Raw genomic sequence first — 23432 nt, 5'->3', positions numbered from 1 at the left:
TGGGTGACAGAAGAATAGGAGGACACTCCTTTTAATTGAGTCTTCACAAAATTCCCATTCTAATATGGAAAAACCCAATTATGAAACCGATACCAGGTACCCACTATTTTTCCCACTAGCTTGGACAGCATTTTAGAGAAATCAAATGTGGAATTGAGTCACCTACTGCAGTGACTTTAGTACTGCGGAAATTCACAAATGCTCCTCAGAAGTGATTAATTTGAACATTATGATATCACACCCCAACAGGAAACAATGGTTAAAAATCTACGAAAGCATTTTTTTTTCAGATGTGGGTTTTGTCTCCTCTGCTTATGTAAATTGTCGTTCCATGAAAGCGAAGAGACAATAATGTTCAGCATTGCCAAAGTTCCTGAGAAAACAAACTGGCAGGCTGCAGGCTGGCTTCCCCCTGGATTTGAAGCAGGACCTTTCTCAAAGAAAGTTGGTGACGCTGCAGGGGTCTGTTGGGCAGACAGACAAACGGACGGAGTTGTGGAGCACTGCCTGGAGAAGCTGTCGCACTGAATTACAGCTGCTGCACCCGGAGAGCGATCCCATAGCCCTTGACTGAGATCGCCACCTTTGCCAAGGGCAGGTGCACTGATTTGCAGATAAAGATCGGACCCTCAGAGTGCAAATGCTGACTGCAATGTTGCATCCCACCCGTTCCCTTTTAAGCAGAAAGGTGTGGATGCAAAAACAGTCCTAGGTGACCAAAATGGTTTGAACTTGGAAATTCTCTCAGATGGAGTCTCCAAATCAGGTTGAATGTCTTCTAGAGCTTTCTGTGGCCACAGAGGTTTCCTTCTGTCAAGTTGCACTCCTTGGCAGAGCAAGCGGTAGCCCTACAGATGTCATTTAGATGTCTTTTAAGCTTCCCTGCAGTTATGCCTTAAATCCTGTTATGCCTTAAAGATGTCTCCAAAAGCTTGAGCCTTCTGCTGGCCAGTCTGGCTGAAGGATCAGTGCGATCTCTCTGGAAACTGTCCTGGAAAGAGAAAACATTGGGTTGAAATTTTCTGGTTTTAATCTGGCATTTGCCTACCGGCAAAGGATTCATCTGGCTGAGCCTGGCTCCACTGCCTGCCCGCACGCTGAGGGGAGCAGAGAACCTGCCCCTGCCTTGCTGCCTGCTCCCGAGCACCGGCTCCAGGCTGGGGCAGATGCTCTCTGCCTTCTCCTTGAAGTTCATCCTTAGGTGATTTAGTGTGAGAAGTGTACATCCCATTAGGCAGCTACAGCTGTCATGCAGGGGAATACCTAGAAAATGCCAGAGACCCTCCCGTGCCAAGCTAAAGCTGGCAGCAGGCTACGCTGTGATCCACAGACGCAGGGAAGTACATCGCACGGACAGATGGCTTGCAGGAGCCAGGCAGTGGCATCTCTCAACGCACTGGGCTGTTAGAGGAGGGCTAAAATCATCGATTTGTGATCAAGAGCCCATGATTCCCTGAAAAGCAGTAAAGAGGCTTCCATGACGGGTAGGTCTCCCTCGAGGACACAGCTTTTTGCTCAAGCAGAGCAGTGGGCGTGCTGCTCTCTTTCCGCCAGTAAAGCCCCACGGCAAGAGCTAGAAACAATTAGTTCAAAGCATAAATCCCTGAAGAAAATAAATGATGTGTAACATTTGTGGGACACTTGGTTTCTCAGATGGTTGAAGAAACGATTTTGAATGATTTTAAAGGAAAGAATTCAAAAGTATCTTTGATTCAGCCAAGGTTGTGCAAGGAGAGAGGGGCAGGGGGGTCTTCATGACAGCCTGGAGTTTCTACTGCTTCTCGTTTTTAAGAAAAATATGTTAATTAGAAATCCTATTTTGCCTATCTTTGGAATGATTTTAGAAAATCTGATATACTTAGCAGGGTCTCTAGGGCCTCTTCACCTAAGGAATGATGTCTCAAGGCAGCTGCCATGCTCTGTAAGTGAAAACAATTGGTGGCATGAATTGTATGCAAGATACATAATTAGGACCTTTCCATATGTGAGATGTAATTATGTTCACTGGACAGTAAGCAGATCAGACAAATTCTTCCTAGACCTACAGCCCAAAGGGACAAGATCCATATTTTTGTTACTAGCTGAAAATCAGAATGGCAGAGCTTCCAGGACGGCTCCCGAGCTGCTCCCCGAACCTGCGGCTCCTCCTCGCAGTCTATCTGCTGGCGGTGCCAGCACTATCTCTACATCTTTTCATTTCTGTTTGATTGCTTACAGAGATCTGTCTCCTGCTGTTGTTGCTCCAGGGCAAACAGTTCACCAGAGAAGCTGTATTCAGTTTACAGTGAATCGGAAATCACCAGAAGTCAAACTGGTAGAGAAAGAACTTTCTATGTATTGGTTAGAGCAGCAGTGGACTGGGCACAGAAGCAAGTGGCACTGGTTACAGCTTCTCTTTGGAGAGTTTGGGCTCTGTTCCAGCATTTAGAGGCTGATCCAAAGACCATGAAAGTAAGTATTTGCTGCCATCCCAAAAGACCAGCTTTTTAATATCATCTTTAAACAGTTTTGGTTTTTTAAAAGTCTTTATTTTGATGACCAGCTGCGGCAACGTGTTTTCACAAATACGTTGTCATTTGTGTGTTAAATGCAATCAGTGGTTTATTTTCCATCCTCATGTCTAGGTATCCGATCTCCCTCTGTTCCTGTCCCTTAAAGTCTCTTTCAGCCACACAGGCCAAAATGCAGAGAGGAAATAGAGTTATTTCAACCGTTGCTCAAATAAACTGAAAGAAATTAATAATAAATTCAGTTGCCAAATTATCAGTAGGTAGGAGGGTGACTGTGTAAGTCCACTTTCCCCCCAGGTCACAGACCCACAAGCCTCGAAAGGCTGGTGGTCAAAGTGGGGAGCCACCAATGCTAAGTCTGGTCTTTCTGAAGTTTTTTCTTCCCTTTTAAGCTTTCCGGCTGGGAAAAAACAGAAACAACATGAAGAACTGAAACCCAGAGTTTTTAATAAAGCTCACCAAGCTCAAAGGTGGTGGGTGCACGAGCCCATAGAAACATCCCCTACGTTGCCATTGGGAAACTGGAGTGGGGAAACTGGCCGTGGTCAGCCTGGGCAGGACCATGTGTTAGCAGATTGCATATCCCATAGTTACATCACCACCCCAGATGCTAAAGGATGCAGTGGATGAGCAGGGTAAAGAAGCAGGCAGAGAGCTCCTGCAGCCAAGGGCACGGCCAACGCCAAGGCAGCAGATCAGCTGGGCGTGCCTGGTTCAGGATCACAACTTTCGAGTAACAGCACTGTAAGATTTCAGCCCAGAACAGGTGTTTGGAAAAGGTGAACACGCAAAACCTCCCCATACATTTCTGTGGTCTCTTACAGGCCATTCCCTCCGGCTCTTTTGAAAATCCTCATCTACAGGTCCTTTCCAGCCCTAAGCATTCTATATCCTGTTGGGAGATACTCTCTTTTAATCCACCTATTTTGATGAGAGGTTGATTGACTGAGAATGTCGCGCAAGTGTCCAGTTTCCAAATAACTAGTTTAGCTTGGTCAGCATGAACCTCCAGATCTTCTGAGTTCTCATAAGAGAATTTGCATCCCACTGTAGTGTTTCCCAGAAATTCTGTAGAGTTTGGGTTTTTTTTAATGTATAAAAAAGATTCCCTATAGAAGAAAAATATCAAGATAACATACCAGCTTGTTTTAGATTTGCTGTGTGCACTGATCAAGATGTAAGAGCTCGCAAAGACCACAAATGAAAAGATGCTATTGGTAGTTTCATTTTCCAGAGATAAGGTGGCTTGGAGTATTTTTTTTTTCTTTCTTTTAGATAAGGATGACACATGCTAGTGTAGAAATAAAGGAAAATAGGGTCATTCTAATTCCTCCAAGAAAGGGTAAACCATAGCATAGTAATATCAAGATTGCCTATGACAGAAAGGTGTAAAATCCAGATGAACTCAGGGAACATTTCACACGACGTCTTGAAGAGGGCAGTGGCACCTCCTGATAGCCACACGCTCTGCTGTGTACTAGCAGATGGACCATGGGATGCCCTCAGGACTCACGTTAGCTTCTGTTGGTAATGGAGCCCTCTAGTTTCAGAAGAGTTTGAATTAATTTGAAGCCATTTAAACTAACTGATCAAAACTAGGGGTGCTCAGGAGCTGTGAGATGGGGGAGCACACCTGAAAGGGACCTTCTGAGCTGCGAGTTGTCCTTGTTTCATGCACTAATACAGCCACCGTAGCTTTTCTGGGTTTTCTAGCGGGCTTTCCATGCTGCAATGATATTTAGCAAGAGCTGAGGCATCTAAAAGCAAAAAGCCCTGACAGCAACATGCCAGCCATACATTTTGCAAGTGCATCTCACAACCAGCAGTCTCCAAAAGTAAGCAGAGGAAAGCAGGAATTGTCCACAAAGGTCACCAGTTCTCTTGTATTTTAAGATTTTCCTGATGCCATTGCTCTCACTTGAGCATCTCCTTTTGTGGGCCTGACCGCTTTCACACCAGGAAAGAGAAACATTGCAGAGCTGTCAGATCGTAAATCCACTCACCCTTCCTTGCTTGTCCCACTGTGAGATGGCCGTGGGTGCTGGGTTTCCCTCTCAGCGCAGCATGCAGAGGAAAGTTGAACACGCAGGACAGACAGACAGCGCAAGGCATTCACTCCATGGCTGCGTTAGAGCCCTCCAATAGCCATACCCGCAGGGCAGCTTGCTGTCCATGCTGGAAGCATGGAAAAACCACCTGCAGACTGCTTGATTGAAACACGGCAATCACAGTTTAATATCGAAATAAGCACGGATATTGGTTCACACCTAGTTCCGTCAGTAAGAATAGGCTGGCCCTCTTCCATTAGAGTTGGCAGGATTTTCTATACTGTGTGTAAAGCAGTCTACGTTCGTGCTGAATGTTTTGAAACATGGGGGAATAGACGGTGAGCCAGTCCAATCCATGAAGATGAGCGATGTAAGTCCTGGTGCCAGGGCGAGGCCATGTAGGTGCCAGCCTTGAAGCACTGGGTGTTGGCGGCAGGGCAGTCTCAGCCTGGGCTTCCCCTGTTACGAGTTTCTTGTTTCTCCAAATCTTGTGACCCAAGGTTATTCATTGCTTTCTCCATCACTGAGGAGGACTTTTATATTCTTTTCAGAAAGTTGGTGATCTACAGTCCAGTAGCCTTGCTATTTCACCTATGCTTACAGTGAAACCTCATATGGAACCTCTGAGAACCCCATAAAAAGACACTGTCCCTCTGCTACGTGTATGGCTCTTAACAGCTTGAGTGTTCCACTAGTGTCTGACCGGGGAGCTGTTACAGGATGGACAGTTTAGGATAACTACTATGAAAATCAATGTAATGACTTCAATTTCGCCTCAGTGCACGGCTTAATTCCCTTTGGAGCCTACCTCTGGAAGGATATTTCACACACTACTTATCTAAGTTGGCAGTGATCAGTCTGTGCATCACTATAGGAGCATATATAGGCAGAAGATGTCTTTAGAGAAAGGAAGCTGTTCTTGTGCAGTTTATATTTAATTTTGCAGCTTGAACTTCTTCTCATTTCTCTCCTTGGATGTCATAACTTCTTCTGACTCCTTTACCATTTTCTTCACCGGTACAAGACAGGCATTGGCTTTCTTGGTTTACATGAATGCAATGTCTAGGAGAGAAATCTCCACTATAACAACCTCTACAACAAAACAAGGAACTTCAGATAAACCTAGGAGATATATCTTAATGCCTGCAAAGACGTCACCTACTCCTCTGTCTCAGAGTACAACAGAAAAAGAGAAACTGAGATGAGGACTGTGATATCGCCTTCCCCCGACGTTTGGACACGCCAGGCAGGGACGCCTGAGGCATGAGAAAATCTCAGCCTGGCCCAGAGCCATCACAGGCAGAGGTTCAGCAGTCACTAAAACCGCTGGGGACAAGCCCCTACACGGCTTGTCAGCTGCACCCTGCCTGGGAGAAAGACTCAAGGACATGATAGGTGCCCAGGAGCAGTGGGGATGCAGAAACAGGGGGGTGAGGTGGACCCCTCCTTGTCCCCTGGCCGGAGGGCAGCCCCAGCCTGCTCCCACCTCGCACCCCGTGGGCACCGCAAGGCTTCTCCCAGCACCAAAGACCTTCTAGGTCAGAGCTGTTGTCCAGAAAAACAGCTTTTCACTGGGAAATTGGTTCCTGTTTGTTTGGGTTTTTAAAATGGGGAAATAAGCTACTTTTTTCCCTTCCATAGCACTACATAGTGCATAAACTGGGAAACTGGGAAAAACAGCTACACAGCCAGCATCTCATTAAGTAATATGGGGTGTTGTAAGAGCTGGAACACCACGAGCAACATATGAGTCGGGCAATTACAGACTCATTTAAGGCATGATGGGTCTGAGTGTGCTTTCATCTCCCAGGTGAGAAAAGTGTCGAAGTAGGTCCTTCTGGTCTCCCATCTCATTTTTTTACCAATTTCAGGATTTACTGCATTTCTGGTAGAAGCTTGGGGCTTTGTGAGCATCTGTGAACAAGCTATCAAGCAGCTGCCTTCTCCCGCTCCAGCGCGCATGGTGCTGGGCAGCGTGCCACCGACGGCAGGTCACTACGGCTGCAGCACTGACAGAGGAGCAGGTCCGTGTCCTGAATTGTGTTGACATGGGGTATTTTTCTTTCGTTTACTTCAGGGACAAAACCACCAACATATGCAATCAATGCCCCCTACAAGGGGCTTGAAACAGCTGTATGTATGGCTGTTTGCCTGCCAGGCAAGGCACTGTTTTAAACTCCCATCAACAGGTCCCCGAAGAGGATTCCTTAGAGATCCTAATTTCTATCAATGGATAATGATATTGATACTATCTCTAAAAATTAATGTATTTGATAGATCATAAAGAAAACCATTCTCAAGACACAGACCTGTCAAGTCTCTGCGTGCATAAATTGCAATTGGCATCCCTCATCGTTGAGACATGGGGCTGAGCCCCTGTGGTGTCACCCAGCCCCACCACTGGACTTCTTTCCTCAGCGACAGCCAGGCACTCGCTACATCAAAAGCAAGACTACATCATTTATCGGGCTCCATGTTCAGGGATCTGCAGTGATCCACCACAGCAATGCGTACAACCGTGCCGTGAAGTGCCATGCCTCAAACGCTGCTTGTCCCGACCCTGCTGCACCTGACCAGCATCAGCCCAACCTCCTGCGTGGTGGCCAGGGCTGCTGTCACCCTCAAAACCCTCGTGCTCCAACCCGACGCTGCTCTGCCTATGGTGGTTTGTCTATGGATGCTAACGGGGTGATACACTCGTTAACGAGTGCATCCAGGACTAGGGAAGCCATTGGCGGGGCAGGGTCACCCCAAAATCACCTGCACGCTGCCTGGTGTGGGCTGCCCCGTTGGGAAGGGAGCGTGCGCTGGTCTGGAAGCAAACCTGGGCTTGAGGATGAATGGAGCAAGGCAGAAAGAGATTGCCTGGCAGCTCGAAAGCGATGCGGCGAGCAGCACACAGCTGTGCCCTGCCACGGATGAGGATGCCATCATGTGGCCAAAGCCTTTTGTTCACCTCCTTCTTGCTTTGCATATTTTTATATTAAAAGCTTTCTGCCCTCTGCTCCCTTTCAATACCAGACAGTCCACAGCTCTCCCTGAGAGCTCCTTCTGGCAGGTGTGTGTTACACGAGAGTTTTGTCCAAGTAAGTCCTCGGCATCCATCTCAAAAATGGTTTAACTGGACGAAGAATATCAGGAAAAATCACCATGTGACTCCAGCATGGGTCTGGGGCTTCACGGGGAGCACTGAACACACCAAACCTGGGCATGGTGAGAGCAGGATCATTCAGATACACAGCTCATTGCCAACCTCATCAGTTTAATTAATTCATAGTCCATTTTACATAATGCAGGCAGATAAGTAACATCATTTATTTGCACCAAAAAAACAGTCTCCCCAAGTATTATCCCTGGAGACATATGACATCACACGTCTAGAGAACATGTTTTATGTATATATATTAGAATAGGTAACCTGGAAAGGATGAATCCTTAAATGCAGCCAGCAACAAATACTTGTGTGAAGGCTCATTGATTTTATCCGTCTTGTTTATCAAAAACAGTTCTCTGTGCTTTTGCCAAGCTCAAAGGCACCATGAGCCTCCTTGCCTGCAAGTCCTGAAATGAAGCAACACTAGCTGTTTCTCCCACTTTTTAAGGCCAGTTTTGAGGGAAGCCACAATTCTGTTTTTAATTTGGGCCCCAGCGAAGAGGAGACCAAGGTTGGAGACCTCATTTCTGAGTACTGCTCCAGACCTGAGGTTTTAGGCACTGTCTGCTGAGGTTTTCAAGTCTTTTCACCAATTCCTCCGTTCATCCAGGGAAGAGGACGTAGGACCTTCTCTTTCCTCCTCCTTCTTTCCTGGAGGAAAGCCTGACAGCTGCTTCAGGCTGTCTTTAGAAACCTTTATGAGAGCATCTGCTAAAACTGCTGTTACTGGGCTTTTTCCTCAGAGCTTTTCTTCTCCAGAGGACGATGGCGGGAACCATACATTTCCCAGAGGATGGCATTGTCCCAGACTGTTCTCCCATGCTGAATGTCCCTCTGCTTGCGAGGCTGTTACCCCTCAGCCTCTCATCCCAGTGCCACTGGAGTCCTCTTGTCCCAGCAGATCTGGTTCTTCTTGGGTTTTGGCATCAGAAGCTCCATGCTTAGAAACTAAAGCATGGAGATATTTAACAGTATAAACAGAAATAATCATGATGTAAAAGATCTTGGAATAATTGAAAGGCTGAGGTAGACCAAAGGGAGATCTGGGTTTGCCCCAGTTGTCTTAGTGGGATTGCAGCAAAGAGCTGGAGGTCTGAAGCTGGCCCATGTATTTTAGAGAATGATTGGAGATAAACTCTGCATCCTTTAAAGAGAATTCCTTTGCGGGTGGTCTCTCAAGGCTGCAAAGTGATGTCTGCAGGATTTGGCAGTTGGCAAGCCAGACTGTCACGTCAGGGAAATCAGATGGCCTAACGAGATACCGCCAGCAGGTCCCTGGAGGGCCACACAAGTCAAGTTGGGTAAATTAATAGGCAGCCATCTATATGAAATGCGGACTTGTTTTACTGTTTTCTGAAGAAAACAAACAGCTTAGTCTCTGAATTTAACATCCTCCTGTTTCCCAATTTAATTTATATCTTGGATAACAAACTGAAGCTGTTGAAGCCCTTCACATCTTTTCATGATAATCTTGCCCAATTGCGGCAAACTGGAGAGTTCTGTGGTGTAAAATATGATTATTACTTCATACAGGTGGAGTCATCCATTTCGTTGATCCTGAAAGCAGCTTAGGATTTGGTGGGAATCCAGACTTTCCTATACGAAAAGTGCTGGTGCACCCGTCACACCTCTCCTGTTCCTTGTTCACAAAACAGATGAGCATTATAGGCAGTGTTGTATGAAAGACCTTCCCTCAGCTGATGTCGAGTGGGCTGGTGTTGGATATATCTCGCTCGTGTGGGTAAGGGAAGTAAGTTGTTCTGTTCAGTCAATGGGAAAAAGGTCAATGGGGAAACGGCATCAGTGAAAAAGTCCAACACCAGTATAGGGAATATTAAGGTGCCCTTAGACAACAGAGTGAAAGATTTGATAAGAAAAATGTCTTTGGATTTGATTGAGCTGGTGCAGTTTTTGGTGTCCTCCAAGGACTAAGTCTGTGGCAGAAGAGGAACCAGATGCTGTAGGCGCAGGACGGAAGACTTCAGTCAGAGCAGCTGAGCCCTCACCAACACCACACTGCTGATTTGGCTCAGGACAGTAGGAGACTTTCAGGTCTTCTTGGCAACACTTTTGAAATAAGAAAGAAGGAGGTTTATAACGTACTGCAGAAAACAGCAAAGACTGCCAAGAATAATCTTGAGTATTTAACTGCTAAAAAAGTTGCTGTAATCAGGTATTTTTAATGCTGCTCCTTTATGCAACCCGAGGTTTATGAGAGAAAGAGCAAAAGTGTGAGCTGATACTCAAGACACTTTGAAAGGACTTAATTTCAGATCTGTGTGGATGGATCAAAGGAGGAAAGGATATTGTGCAGGGACTTTAGTGAGAATGGTGTTTCAAAACTTATAAAACATAAGAGAATATTCTTCTTTCAGATTTTCTTTTCTGATTCACACTCATCAAAACAATCACAACAATCAGAACAGATTGTAACGGAATTCCAGGACATCTGGAATGAAACCGAACTCCATCAGCACATTTATTGTCTGCTCCAAATCCCACAGACCCAAATTTCAAAAGTGTTTGACTATTCAGAGGTAGGTACCCATGTAAGTTATCTGACTTTCAGAGGATCTATACAATTGCAACTCCATTTGTTTCAAAGATTAATTCTCTAATTTTAGTAAAGCTAGAGGCTCTTTATGCGCTGACCTGGAAGTTAAGGATTGGTCTCAGTTTGGTCTCTTTTCATTGCTTTGAGGGAAAGTTCATAGCCAAGAAACATGGCTGAACTCATTGGGAATCCTCGCACTGCATTGACCGTGATGCCCCTAAAAAACACCTGTTGGGGATGGAGAAAGGTTAGAGCATAGGAATATACTGGCTATTTCAAGAAGAAGAAGAAAACATTGAATGAAGTCATAGTGGGATCCTGAAGAACCAAATCTTGGTTTGCTCAGGAGATACGCTTTCACTGCTGGTCTTTGCTGAAGTCTGCACTGATAAGGAAACGCAATGGCAGAAGTCACTGGTTTGGTATCATTGTGCTCCATGCTCTCTATGGACGCCCCTCTGTATCTGCTAGCAAGAGCTACAAGAGGTAAAGGGTAAAAAGTGGCCTCATAACACTGGTGTAGAGCAGAAAGTGAGAAATCTAAAACGTCTTCCAGTGTTGTCCTGCCTAGCAACGGGTCCTCTTTCCCTTTGCACACCCAAGCAGGTGAGGATCACGCAGACCCCAGGGTACAACGAGAAGGCTGTTGCTTTCATGCAGCAAATGGTTAGACTCCCAGGGCTGGGTCTGTGGGTGCAAAAGACGTTTGGGAAATGGAGAGGTGTGGCTGCGAGCCAACTGTGCCATGCAGACTGTCCTGCAGGTTTCACCTTTGAGCGTAGAACAATTTCTCAATCAGCTGAAAGCTAGATTTACTCTGTACCTTGCTGAGAACTATCTCTCGCCACTGGATTTGGAAAAAAATACTTGACAGAAGCTGATATTTTCACATGTGACTTCCTAAGGTCAAGCTTTGGTGCTCATACATATCCCAGAGCTTTCTTTCATTAAGATAATAAATATGAATTTACACAGCCAGACTTCCCCATTCTGCTCCATATATATATTTTTAATAATATGCTGGCGCTTACAAGAGTGAAAGACCCTGTGGCTTTTAAGTGCTTGAACAGTAAAGTGCTTTTTGGGAAGTGGAGAAGGGGCCCTTGTCGCTCCTGACATTGGCTTGTCCCCGTTCGAAACCCCCACTCACTGCAAACACTACTGCCTGGCGTGTGCAAGGGTGTGCCCCAACCCCTCGCTCTGGGCTGTACTTATTTACAATAATGATTGCGGGGAGGATCTCTGCTGGCCTGTTTCTCACAAAATCACTCCGTTCACCACCCAGGCTAATCACTGCGGTCACTAATCTAAACACCAGAAGTTCGGAACAGACACAAAAAGTAACATCAGCAAAGCAAGCCCCCTTCCAGGCTCTGCAAAGGCAAAACTCCCACAGCTGCTGTGAGAATGCATGGAAGATCTCGGCTCCAAGACCAGAAGCTCATAGATTTAAGTGTCTAACCAGTATTTCTCCTGAAATACTGAGCTCTGCTAAACGCCACCACATCTTGTATCCAATAAATCCAGTGCATGGTGCTGACTTGTGTAAGACAATCAAAACATCTTCACGTTGTTCAGGATGGAGTTTGCAATATGAAATTGCAATATTGGGACATTTAGGATATTACTTGATTTATTGGGGTGTTTTATTTTGCTAGGAAAGATAGACTTCTCTGGGAGGAAATTCAAAGTTTAACAGTATCCATAAAGTAACACAAGAGAGCCAAGTTTAATAATAATGAAGATTTATGAAGCAAAGCCCAGAGGCATAAATTCTTCCCATCAGAGTGAACACACCTGACTATGGAGAATGAAGAGGGCTAAATTTACATTTTTTTGGGTACACCAGGCAGTTATTTTCAGCACTGCAAATGCTGTTCCTTTATCCCAGAATGAAAACATGCCGAGCTAGGTTTGCTGTTTATCAGTTGTGTGTCTCCCAACATATAAAAGGGTTTTCCCTATGAGAGAAGGATCTAGTCTTATCATCAGCTATTACTCAGTTATCATCAACTATTACTATTGCTGGCTTTGGTCCCAGTGCCAGGCATAAGAGCAGAAGAACTGCAGGCAGCTCAGACCTCAGACGAAAACAGCTAAGTGCCTGAATTAGTTGTTAATATTCAGGCAGGACAAGGAAGGTAGGGGTGAGGGTGGGGATGGAGAAAGAAGGGAAAACACATGGAAATTCCCTTTTCAGCCACCCTGTGCTTCACTGTGAAACTGCGTGGTAAACCGAGCGTGCAGGGCCGGTGGTCTGCGGAGAGCCCGGGGCACCCTGACCCTCCTCTGACCATCCGAGCATGGTCTTTAGCATCTCTCCAGGTGCCTCTGCTTGGTGCGACTGTGACTTGCTTCACTCCATGGCAAAAACCGAACCAAACTGCAGGCTCCTGTCAGGGCTGGCATAGCACAGTGGCATGTTCACAAATACTGAAATCACACTGCCTTGTGATTTTGCAGGTTATTTTTCTTTTTTTAACTTCTTACTTTTCCCTCAGAATGTGAAAATTGACACTTTGGAGCTAAAAGCCCACGTGATGTTTTGATGACAACTTAAATACAGATTTATTTCAGTATCAGAAGACGCTTCTGTAACCCTGCATTGGCAGCGCAATAAAGCTGCCGACTCTGGTTCTCTGCCATTCACATTTAGCCGAGGCAAAGTTTGCAGGTAGAACAAACAACTTCTATTACACTAATAGACAAAGTCAGAAAAAGGAGATAAGGTTTTTTTGGCACGCAGCCCTCCTTCACTTTTGAAGCCAAAGCAATTCTGATTTAAGAGCATTTTCAATCCCTCAGCTGTGTCTTGGTGCAAAATAAGTGTGACTGGTGCAAACCATGGCATCAGTGTCACCAAAGGACTGCCCACGGCGATGAAACGCACCATGGGTGCCAGCGTGGTCCCGCTGGAATCAGTTCCCATCGACTTCAGTGTCAACGGGAAATATGTGACCTCTGCATTTTGTAGAAGCAATCACAGAGGCAAGGTTTCCTACCTCTGATGTGTAATAAGTCAAATCATATGCGCTATTAAATGCACTGACATGAAGTGTCATTTTAAGTTAATCACACCAGCAGACCATGACCTCCAGTCATTCATTTTTCATTGCTGTAAGGCGCATTATTACTCACACGATTATGATTTAGAAAGAATCTGCACTATCATTACCTGCTGTTATTATTATCATTTAGCAGTAACTGGCTTTAGCTGTCTCTCAACCCTGCAAATAGGTTTGTAACAGCCATTGTATTTCCCAATTGAAAATGAAATACCTGGTACCCAGATTTTACTTCAAATACCACTTACTTTTAAGCCTTCATTCTGGTAGCTCTGCAAGATACAGTCAAGGGTCCCTTTGTACTTGTTTAAATAAACTCCATCTGCCTGAAGTCGACTTTTCACAACGTCCATTGGAGTAGCAGTCCCCCAGGAAATGGCTCCTAGAAAAACGCAGAAGTATTTGAACAGCTTCTCTCTATATTTCCTTGGCCGCAGGTCAGTGAACTCAGCAATTCACCTCTCATCTACCACATCGTATTCCTAGGGTTTTTGTTTCAGGGCATTCACCCTGCTCAGGCACAGGAACGGTATTTCTGGGAGTAAAGTTCCCTGTTTCTGGAAGAAGCATCGAGATTATGGGGGTTACGCTGGTAACCAAACCAGCAGGTTCTGCCTCAGGTGCAAATGCATCTTCTGCTGTGTTTCTGGTGGAGCATGGACGTGCCGTGGGAAGAGCCCAAGCTGCTGGGAACCGCCGCTTGGGGCAATTTCAGAGAAACTGGAGTCCTCAGATGATACTGTTGAAAAACAAAGTTTAGCTGAGAATGCAAATAAGAGGCTGGTCCATCTCATGCAACCAGGATTAGGTTCCACGTGGCTGAGATATGTCATCATTCTTATAAAGAAACCGTCTGTTTACATTGATTAGCCCGCAGACGGGTGGGATGGTTTGCCTCTCTGAAAAGGTCAGCTTGTGACCACAATACATGGCCCAGTTGGACAGAGAAGGGTTTGTCTGGACCTGTGTGAGTGTTGGGCATATTGGAGAAGCTGGCCAGGGCTCTGTTTATTAGTAGGAGAAATGGAGAGGTCGTTTTGTAATCATTACCTGAGCTAAGGATTGTTCTGCATTTAGGGGTCCGCAATTTAGAAATGGCCAAGAAATGGGGAGTGGGTGTAGGGGTGACCTTATGCATGTAAGCATGGTGGAGCAGGCACACGCCAGTCTTACTTAATGGCCTCAGGTCTTACTTAATGGCCTCAAGATGCGTCAGGGGAGGTTTAGATTGGATATTATGAAAAATTCCTTTACTGTAAGAGTGATCAGGCATTGAAACAGGCTGATCAGGGAGGTGGTTGAGTCACCATGCCTGGAGGTGTTCAGAAAACCTGTAAACATGGCACTTCAGGACATGCTTTAGCAGGGATTGTGGTGTTGCATTGACGGTTGGACTTGAAGATCTTAGAGGTCTTTTCCAACCTTAATAATTCTATGATACTGGCAGCTGTACGCAGGAAAAAAGGAAGATCAATAGCAGTTAACTCTGCTTCTGCTGCGTGCAAGTAGGGTGCACACCCTCCTGGTGGGCAGCCAACAGGTTGAAATCCTCTTCTGGAGACATCTTGGCTGCCATGTATCACTGGCAATGTGATACTCAGGCTGCCAGGAGACATCCGTGGAGATGAAGGCGCTGGCTAGTTTCCCTCTCGCTGACATTGAGCCTGATGAAGATCTGATAACAACACTTCCATAGAGTTTGTCAAGTCATAAAGCACAGCCGTGGTGCCAGGGAACCTGGTCCTTGGCCAGGAAGGTCATTCAGCCCCATGTCCTCTCCTGGTGACCAGGAGGATGTGGCGGCCCCTGAGCCACCCCTGGGAACCTTCCTGTTCTTGTTTGGCCAGTGCTGTGGGAAAAAAATGGTGTTTACCTGCTACACCCCCTGCCAGCCAGACGGAGGAGGGATTAGGGGAGATGCATCCATCAGGGGTAATCCATCCACAGAAAAAAGTGTAGGGGATGAAATAGAGGCAGTACCCAGGAACATCCCTCAGAAGCATTGCTCCCGCGCCTCGGTATATTCCTGCTATCCCCTCTTTCTGCAGGACTGTCCTAAAGCAGTGAACTGGGCCCTGGTACACAGGAAATCCGGGAACTGTGGGCTTTAGTTTAACGTTTGCTGCAAAAAAAAAAAAGATACCGCTGTTATAATAGCTGTATTGCTACAGGATTCCTTTCAAGAGTCCACCGCCATCCAACGGGCAGAAATTGCTGCCACCCATTTTCTTGGATGGGATCAAGATGTAGATTGGAAGAAAGTTTTTAGAAAGGGGACTTAGGTCCATTTTTGAAAGACGTTTGCACACTTCAGGGCTGATTTTTCTGCGATGTATTGCAAGCTTCCCAGTAGGTATGTGCCCAGTGAGATTTCCAAATGAGTTTAAGGCTATGTGCCCAATTTTCATGGATTTCAACCACATCTGGTGCCAAGCTGCATCTTTGAAAGCCTTGACATCTTCGGAGTCAGGCCCTTCCCATGTAGACCAAGTTGCTTTTGGAGAGAGCATTAGGTTTCTAAGCTGCATGGAGGCTTTTAAAAATGGACACAATATTATTTTATCAAAGCAATACAAAAATGTCAATGTTTCACAGTTAAACACCCCAACTGTAATCACGAGGAAGGTCTTGCCTGCACCTGGCTTACCTGTAACCCCGCCCTGAATACACCAGTGGTTTTCAAATGTACCTGGGAAATTGTTGAAGAGAGGGTGGAATAGCAGAGGGGGGTTTATGGGCACATACATGTGGGACTGAGAGTGTGCAGCAGTAGATGGGGAGCTGGCAGCACTGCTGGCAGCCGTGGTGCTGCTGGTGGGGTCTCCAGGGGACACGGCAGCCCGGGGACTCGCTGTTCCTGCCCCATGGCCATGTGGGGAAGGCAGCTCCCGCAGCTCCTAGTCCTGAGCAGACCTGCCCCTGTGTTCGTCAGAGATCCCAATCAGCTGGAAATGCCAGCGGAGATCTGATCAGTGTTGCTGACAAAAACCCTCCCTTGAGCTGAGCAGGACAGGGTTCATCCTGGAGCAGAAGGAAGCATTTTTAGCTCAACTGTGGTGGCACAAGGCAGCAGAAAGCTGGGCCTGTTGTCCTAAAGCTCTCAATAAACACCAAGAACTGGCAGAGAAAGGAATAAGAAACTCTTGCTTCCTACCTTTGATGTACGGCTGTGTTTGCATCTGTAGCCTTATCTTCACCAGGTCCACAGGAGTGCCGATGCCCACGGAGATGAACCCTGCCACCATGCTGGCCAGAGCCACGTCGGCGAGCACCGGGGCGCGGGCTGGCTCTGCGTGGCGGAGCTGGCTGAGGAGCCGCTGCGTGTTGCTGAAGACGCCGAACACCACGGAGCTGTAGACGGCGATGCTGGCCAGCGGGAAGGACATGCCTTTGAAGAAGCCGGCCACCTACCCGGGGACAGGGGCAGGAGTTAAGAGAGCGAACGGGACTGAGCAGAGTAAACCCCAATTTGTCTATCAGGCCACAAATGTAAATCCAAGTAGCAGATGTCTCCTGGAACCAACCGTTCACACACGCTGAGCAAATTAAAATTAATTCGTGCTGCTAAGGATTTGTGAAGATTGTGCAGAACACAGGATGTGCTCAAAGAACAGGAACCCACGTAGAAGTCCCTCTTATGGCCAGCTTCTTTTGGCATCACCAAAGTCAGCAAAATACCTCCAGCAGAGCTTTGCCAGCAGGTACAAGCAAAAGAGCCGCTGTGGATGTAACACCCTGACCTATGTGGAGACACGAGCAGTGTCATTTATCACTCCGTGCCAGGAACCTCTCTTTTCCCTATGGGAATGACCAAGAGAGTTACCTTAAACAAGACAATGCTGTAGGGATTTGCAGGCTCAACTGCACCAACTTTATTGGTCTTCATGTAACTGCTGGTGTCAACAGTGATTTTGTACAATTGCTTGTATTTATCTATATATTTATTTGCATTTTCTACCAGCACATTTTAAATAAGTACTTACAGACTCATTTCTGTACACAGTGAGAACACAGTTGAGTGTATTTCCATACCCTTGTCCAGCTTGCAAACGAGTCTGCAAAACACATTCATGAAAAGCAATTAAAATCCCGTGCCTCCAGCCCAGTGAAAGCTCATGCTATGTAAACAATGTGCACTTTGCTTTGAGAGCGAATCCTTCCTTAGCTGTAAAGAAAACAGAGCAATAAAATAAGATATATATGCATCCAACCCCCTTGAACTTTGCCAGAAGCAGGGCTAGAAGGGACCTCGGAGGTCTGAAGCTTTCTGCAACATCTGGAATCGATGACTGTCCAATTGCTCTCGAGTCCAGACCGGTGACCCCGGCCCGGCACAGCGCTCGCAGCAGACTGCTGGTGTGCGGTGCTGTCATTGGCAGGGTCATGATTTGTGTGGAAAATGGAGAGTGATGTGCTCTGCTCTGTTTGGGGACTCTCAGGGGAGGCTGGGATGCCTTGCTGAAGGATGGAGAGGGGAGTTCCCTGGGGAGGCTTCCAGGGCCCTTCCCATCCAAGGTGGATTTTAAGACACAGAAATACTAAACAGAGCCAAAAATAATTTGGCTCCATCTCAGAAATTCTCCATGCTTCACTCAAAAATACGTTTTTACATCATTTCCAACAAAGACATTTTGTTTCTGGAAAGCAACGGTTATAAGCCTTCCAAAAATGCCTACAACAGCTGTGAGAAATGGCGTGTAAGTCACGACAGAGCCTGTACGATTCAGCAGGCTTTCCCCTTCTCACATATATATATATAAAATATGTATATACACACACATATATGTAGATCATCTTTCATTCAAGCTGCTTACAAGTTTGCAATAAAAAAATCCTAACAAATGATGCATTTTGAGGGCTTGGAGGTGCGTGAGGAAATCGAAACCCTGTTTGGTTCACAGGACCTGTGGCTTCAGCAACTGACCTTGGCTGAGGCCAGAGCTCATTTGTTATGGGAAGACACTCAGGAGTGCTCTGTCGGGGATGTTTTTAGGGAATGGGGACAACACTTCTGGTCATACCCATCCGCAATGCTGCTAGCGGGAATGGCGGAATGAAGCCTGGAGGGACAGTGCCAACCTGTGCTGCAGGCAAATGCCCAGTCCCCCACAGCAGCACAGCCCCGACTTACACCAGGGTGAACCAGGGACTTTATCTGAGCGTTTAAAGCCTAAATGAGTGTGTGTCCCCCGGAGTTCGTGCCTGGGGAGATCTTCTGGCCAGCAAACAGCAGGTTGGATGACACAGTCATTTGGCCCAGAGCCCTGTAAGAGCCTCATCGGTGGGGTGCTGCTGCGGGACCCTGGCTGGGGAGCGAGAAGGACCAAAGCCCGGGTTCACCCCGGGGCTGCTCTGTGCAGCCGTCTGCCCGCACCCAGCACCGCCCCGTGCCTGGCCAGAGGCCACAGAGACGCCAGCAGCAAACCCAGACTGTTTACTGAGCCCTTATAAACAAGCTGGTGCATGAAGATGCCGGCTACGGCTCATTGTGCAACGCGGGCAGGCCCGGGCCGTGGGCACAAACCTGCGCACGCCGTGACTCGCCCCGGCGGTGACGGGGACCGGGGGGACCGGGGGGAGGCTGGCTGCACCCCGGGGAACCGGGACAGGGTGACGGCAGTGCACAGCCCTGCGTTCCCTCCTGGCTTCATCTGCATGCATAGCACAGATGTTTCCATTTTGCCTCCACGGGCTTGTTTTTTTTTCTTTTACAGAGTAACCAGGTATTCATAGCTTCAAGTTAATACATTTTTTGAGTAACTGAGGGCAACTGAGTGTCTGCACAAGCTGCTCCTTGCACACATGCCCCTTAGTGAAGCTGTTAACACCTGGCCCTGAAATCCCTGCTGGCATCTCTGTTCGAGTCAGCTGATACCAGTATGGATATTCCTCAGGAAAATTCTCCTGTTTTGTTACCTTTTAATTAGACAGGGCTCTTGGGTGACACCCAGAAACTGAAGAAAGTTCTGGGGAAATGAATGCAATACAGAGGATGAAAAGTAAGTAAATGTAAAACTATTTGGAGTTTTGCAAAGCGATGGAAAAAACAGCCGCTTGGGTTTGATGGCAGCTGTGACGCTGGGAAGGGGCCAGCTGAAGGAGCCGGCCTCCTTGATGGGAACCACGGTGTGGATACCACAAACCCCATCCAACCCCTCGTTCAGTCCTGCCCACTCCTCCTGGTGGGGAAGGACCCCCCCATCCCCGGAAGGCTCCGAATGCCGCTGAGCTGCTGCTTTGCTGCCTTAGTGCCATGTAAAAACTCTCCTTTCGACTTCCCTTCCCCTAAATTTGGAAAGGTAACAAGTCTGCCTAGTTGGTATTCCCAGGCAATGTCCAAAGCCAAGGGCCACAGAGGGGTCAGCCTGACAGTTGTCTTTATAAGCACTGAAGGATGGTCTCGCTCTTTCTTGGCATCCAGAAACTCGCTGCTTCCCAGCAGGATCCTCGCTCAGTTGTTGCCAAACTCCCCCAAACCTGGCAACGAAGCCCTGACCGCTGGCCTGAGATGGGGATTGCCTTGGCAACCCTGAGCAGAGCCTGTCTGCGCTGCCCATGCCCTGGCCCTGCTGCATCGGGTGATGGGGACACCCTTGCAGCTCCTCCCGCGTGGAGATGCTCCCAGGGCTGATACCACCTTAGAAGTTCCGAAAGGATAGGGCTGGCAGGCCACCTCCCAACCCCAGGAGAGCTGTTTGTGTGCAAGGGGATGGCTGTGATAGCTGGGGGAAGGATGTGGCATGGGCCATGCTGGACCCTGCCTCCTCCCCATCCCCCTCCAAGGGTCTCTAAGGTGCAAACAGAACCGCTGGCTCTTGGGTCTGCCACATCTGAGAGCCCCTCCGGGTGCCAGCCACGAGGCTCGAACCAGATCGGAGCACATGGGCAGAGGAGTTGAAGCAATGAAAGCTGGCCAGAGATGCCCACCACACTGTGCAAAAAGAGCGAGGAGAAAGAACAGGATCTTCCTCTGTATCCCTGCGTCAGTAGGGATGGTCAACTTGGTTGGGTCAGGTTGTATTGGGGTGTGTGTGGGGTTGTCTGCATCATGCTAGAAAATATCTTCTTACATCCCTAAATCATTTCCTCTGAAGAATAATTGGTTTGCAGGAATAGTAAATATTGCGTCACGTAGCCCTGGGATAACAATTTCAACACTCTGCCCTTCCAGTGTCGCCAACTCTAGGAAAACACGTAAAAATGTGCCTGCAGCAAAACAAATATAGTTCCCCCGCTGCCCTTTGAATACCTGTCTGTGGCAAAGTTTGATAAAACATTGGCAGAACTGTTCCATAAACCAAACATTAAGTGAGGCCAGGTTTAATTTTCAGCATTAATCCTCACCCAAGGAATTCAAACATATCAGCCAGTTCTTTTAGTTTCCCATTCAAAATGAGCATTGGAGAGGAAGAAAGGCTGAAGTCTACAAAAACATTTCTACCTGGGCTAAATTCCCCCTTGGGATGATGGGGGAAGTGAAGGTCCTTGGAAACATCATCTAGAGAGAGGCCACCTCCCCGCCGGTGGGGCTTTGGGTGGTGACGGCTCAAAGTGGTTTACCTTGATCGTGTCCAGGGGGTGGCCCACAACCACGCTGGCAGCTCCTGGGGATGAAAGCAAAGGATTACACAAAACATTGAAGAAGCTTTTTTGACGGGACAGGGAGCGATGGGTTTGTGGGGGAGGAGGAGAGCTTTCTTTAGGAAGAGTTGTGCTTGGCCAAGGCAGAGCAATGCCCAGCACAGTGCCCTGTCTCTGGCAACAGGTGAGAGCTGGGCAGAAACCCTTGCGCATCTTTCCTGGAATACTCTCCTGGATGCCATCAAGTTTACATCTCCAAGGCACCTGAGCAGGAGGAGGAGGTGGTGTATTTAGTGGGCATAGTGGTGTTGGGTGGATGGTTGGACTTGATGATCTTAGAGGTTTTTTCCAACCTATGATTCTATGATTTGTATGTCCTGCCTGTGAACAACCCCTCTTGCCATCTTGTAAGCTCATGGAAATTTTTCGCCTTGAAATGGTAAGACTCAGGTTAGACAGAAGGAAATGCTTTCTCCTGGCTCAGATAGAGATGCTTTAGAGCTGGCTGCTGATGGGAACTGTGAACCCCCATGCTTTGCCATTTTAAGAGCAGTTAGTAGAGGTATCCATCACAGATGATTCCCATAAAGAGGATCCTGCTCTGTATCGATCTCTACAGTCCATCCAGCTGCATTCCCTGTGGTTCTCTAGGAGAAACTGGCCCGTTCCCTGACACCATCCTGCCCACCTCCCAGTGCCACTTGCTGCCAGGAGCCACTGCACAGGGCAGAGCAGGGCTTGATGTCCTCTATCTCCTGGAGGATGGAGCAACCCATGTGCCATGGCCAGGATGCGGATTTGTGTCCTTATAGCAAACAACCCTGGCAGTTTTCAGGGTGTTTGTGGAGATGGTGGGTGGTCTGTGCTTCTTCCCCATCTGCAAGTCTCCCTGCAAACCAGTGTCCTCAAGTGCTTTAGAGACTGCATGAAATTCCTCGCTTGTAGTGGATTAGGACTGAAAAGAGCATCATGTTTATGGTCAACACATTATGAATTTGCTCAAAAATGAGTTATAAAATCTCCCCTCTCCACCTCAACCTTAACCTGAGACCACCTGTGGTCCAGCACTACACATGACAACTGGCTGCTGCCACCGACACTGAGCGCTGGTGGCTGGTCACCCTCCAGACACCCTATCCCACGCCGGGGGAGTGTGGCAATACCGCAGGGTCAGTGGGGCAGAGGAAGCGACTGCGTGCTGCACAGCCTCCGCTGGCTGCACGGATCCAAAATCCGGCTGTTCTGGGTTTTTTTACAGTCAGCTAACCTCTTCACCTCGTCCGGCCGGTCAGGATCCGTCAGCCGTCTCACAGCCCCTTCCTGAGCCTGGCGTGAGCGGTGGCTTGGGCAGAGCTCTGCTCTGCGGCGGCCGGTGCTGCGGTTGCCCCTCTGCCCGTCCAGGGAGCGGGGCAGCTTTGCCGTGCACCTTCCCAGCTCTTAAACCCAGTGGGAACTTCCAGTTTTGTAAAACTACACTACTGGCACCTCCCCGCATCCTCGCGTTTCCATTTCTTTCTGGCACGTTGTCTTGCGGGGGTTTGCGGTCGGCATTTTCAGCGCAGCGGATCGATAGCCCTCGCCGCCAGCATCGCCGCCCTGGCTGTCAGCCCGTTTGCCCCGTCGGGACCTGGGGGGTCAAAGCTGGGCGGTGCCAGTCCCGGGAGGGTGCGTGGCTGGGGGACCCCAGGTTGGCTGCTCCCCTCTGATCCCAACGGTGCTTCCAGCCGGGAGAGCAAGGAGCGGGGAGCCGGCGAGACCGGGGGCATGCGGGGTGGCTCTGGCAGCCGCCCCCCGCCCCGGGCGCACAGCAGCATCACATCACACGTACGGACACTTCAATTTGAAGTATCCCGCCCGTGGAAATCGGATTAAACCGCACTTCTGAGCCAAAGCAAAGCAGAGCAAAGCAAACCGCGCATCTGCTGCTGCGAGCGCCTACAGATCATAGGTGGACGCGCGGGATTTTATTCCCACGCACGCTCCTGTCCCCCCACCGCTGCCTTCCCCCCGACAGACCCCCCCACCACCACCACCACCCCGAGTCCACGGCACCACTTACCGCCCACCCAGCCCGCCGCGAAGTCCTGCAGCTGGAGACTGTCCATGGCGGGGCAGGGGGTCCCCGCCGGGCAGGGGGTCCCTCCGGGATGGGGGTCCCTCCGGGATGGGGGTCACCGCCGCGATGGGGGTCACCGCTGGGTCCTCGCTGGGCAGGTGTCTCCTCCTTGCAGGGGTCCCCGCCCGGTCCGCGCTGGGCAGGGGTCTCCTCCTTGGAGTGGTCCCCACCGGGCAGCAGTCCCCGCCGGGCACGGGGTCCCTCGGGGCAGGGGCTCCCTCGGGGCAGGGGGTCTCCTGCTCGCAGGGGGTCCCCGCCGGGCAGGGGGTCCCACCGGGCAGGGGGTCCCTCTAGGCTGGGGGTCCCACCGGGCTGGGGTCCCCCCCCTCCTAGCAGGGGTCTCCCCCGGCCGCGCGCCCCGGCAGCCCCGCGTTCGCCGCGCGGTGCCTGGGAGCCGTTGTTAC

The 23432-nt window shown here is 48.6% G+C and overlaps 1 protein-coding gene across 4 annotated transcripts; it reads right to left on the bottom strand.

Moving 5' to 3' along the window:
• SLC25A48 (solute carrier family 25 member 48) lies at positions 1–23432 on the bottom strand. 4 transcript variants are annotated; one of them, XM_075441754.1, is made up of 8 exons: positions 22972–23432; positions 20892–20935; positions 17315–17386; positions 16486–16738; positions 15205–15453; positions 13580–13713; positions 10365–10494; positions 9692–9779 (listed from the first exon to the last, which is right to left on the bottom strand). In XM_075441754.1, the coding sequence occupies exons 1-7, from the start codon at positions 23015–23017 to the stop codon at positions 10372–10374; spliced, it is 921 nt and encodes a 306-aa protein (XP_075297869.1). In that variant the 5' UTR covers positions 23018–23432; the 3' UTR covers positions 9692–9779; positions 10365–10371. The 4 variants fall into 4 exon arrangements, with proteins under 4 accessions (XP_075297870.1, XP_075297867.1, XP_075297868.1 ...); XM_075441755.1 differs by lacking the exons at positions 9692–9779; positions 10365–10494 and adding an exon at positions 1–991; XM_075441752.1 differs by lacking the exon at positions 10365–10494 and having other exon boundaries at positions 7840–9779.

The sequence above is a fragment of the Opisthocomus hoazin genome, chromosome 22 (genome assembly GCF_030867145.1).
Source record: "Opisthocomus hoazin isolate bOpiHoa1 chromosome 22, bOpiHoa1.hap1, whole genome shotgun sequence".
Lineage (NCBI taxonomy): Eukaryota > Metazoa > Chordata > Aves > Opisthocomiformes > Opisthocomidae > Opisthocomus > Opisthocomus hoazin.
Note: the sequence above shows the minus strand (reverse complement) of the source record. Positions and strands in the feature narration are given on the sequence as shown.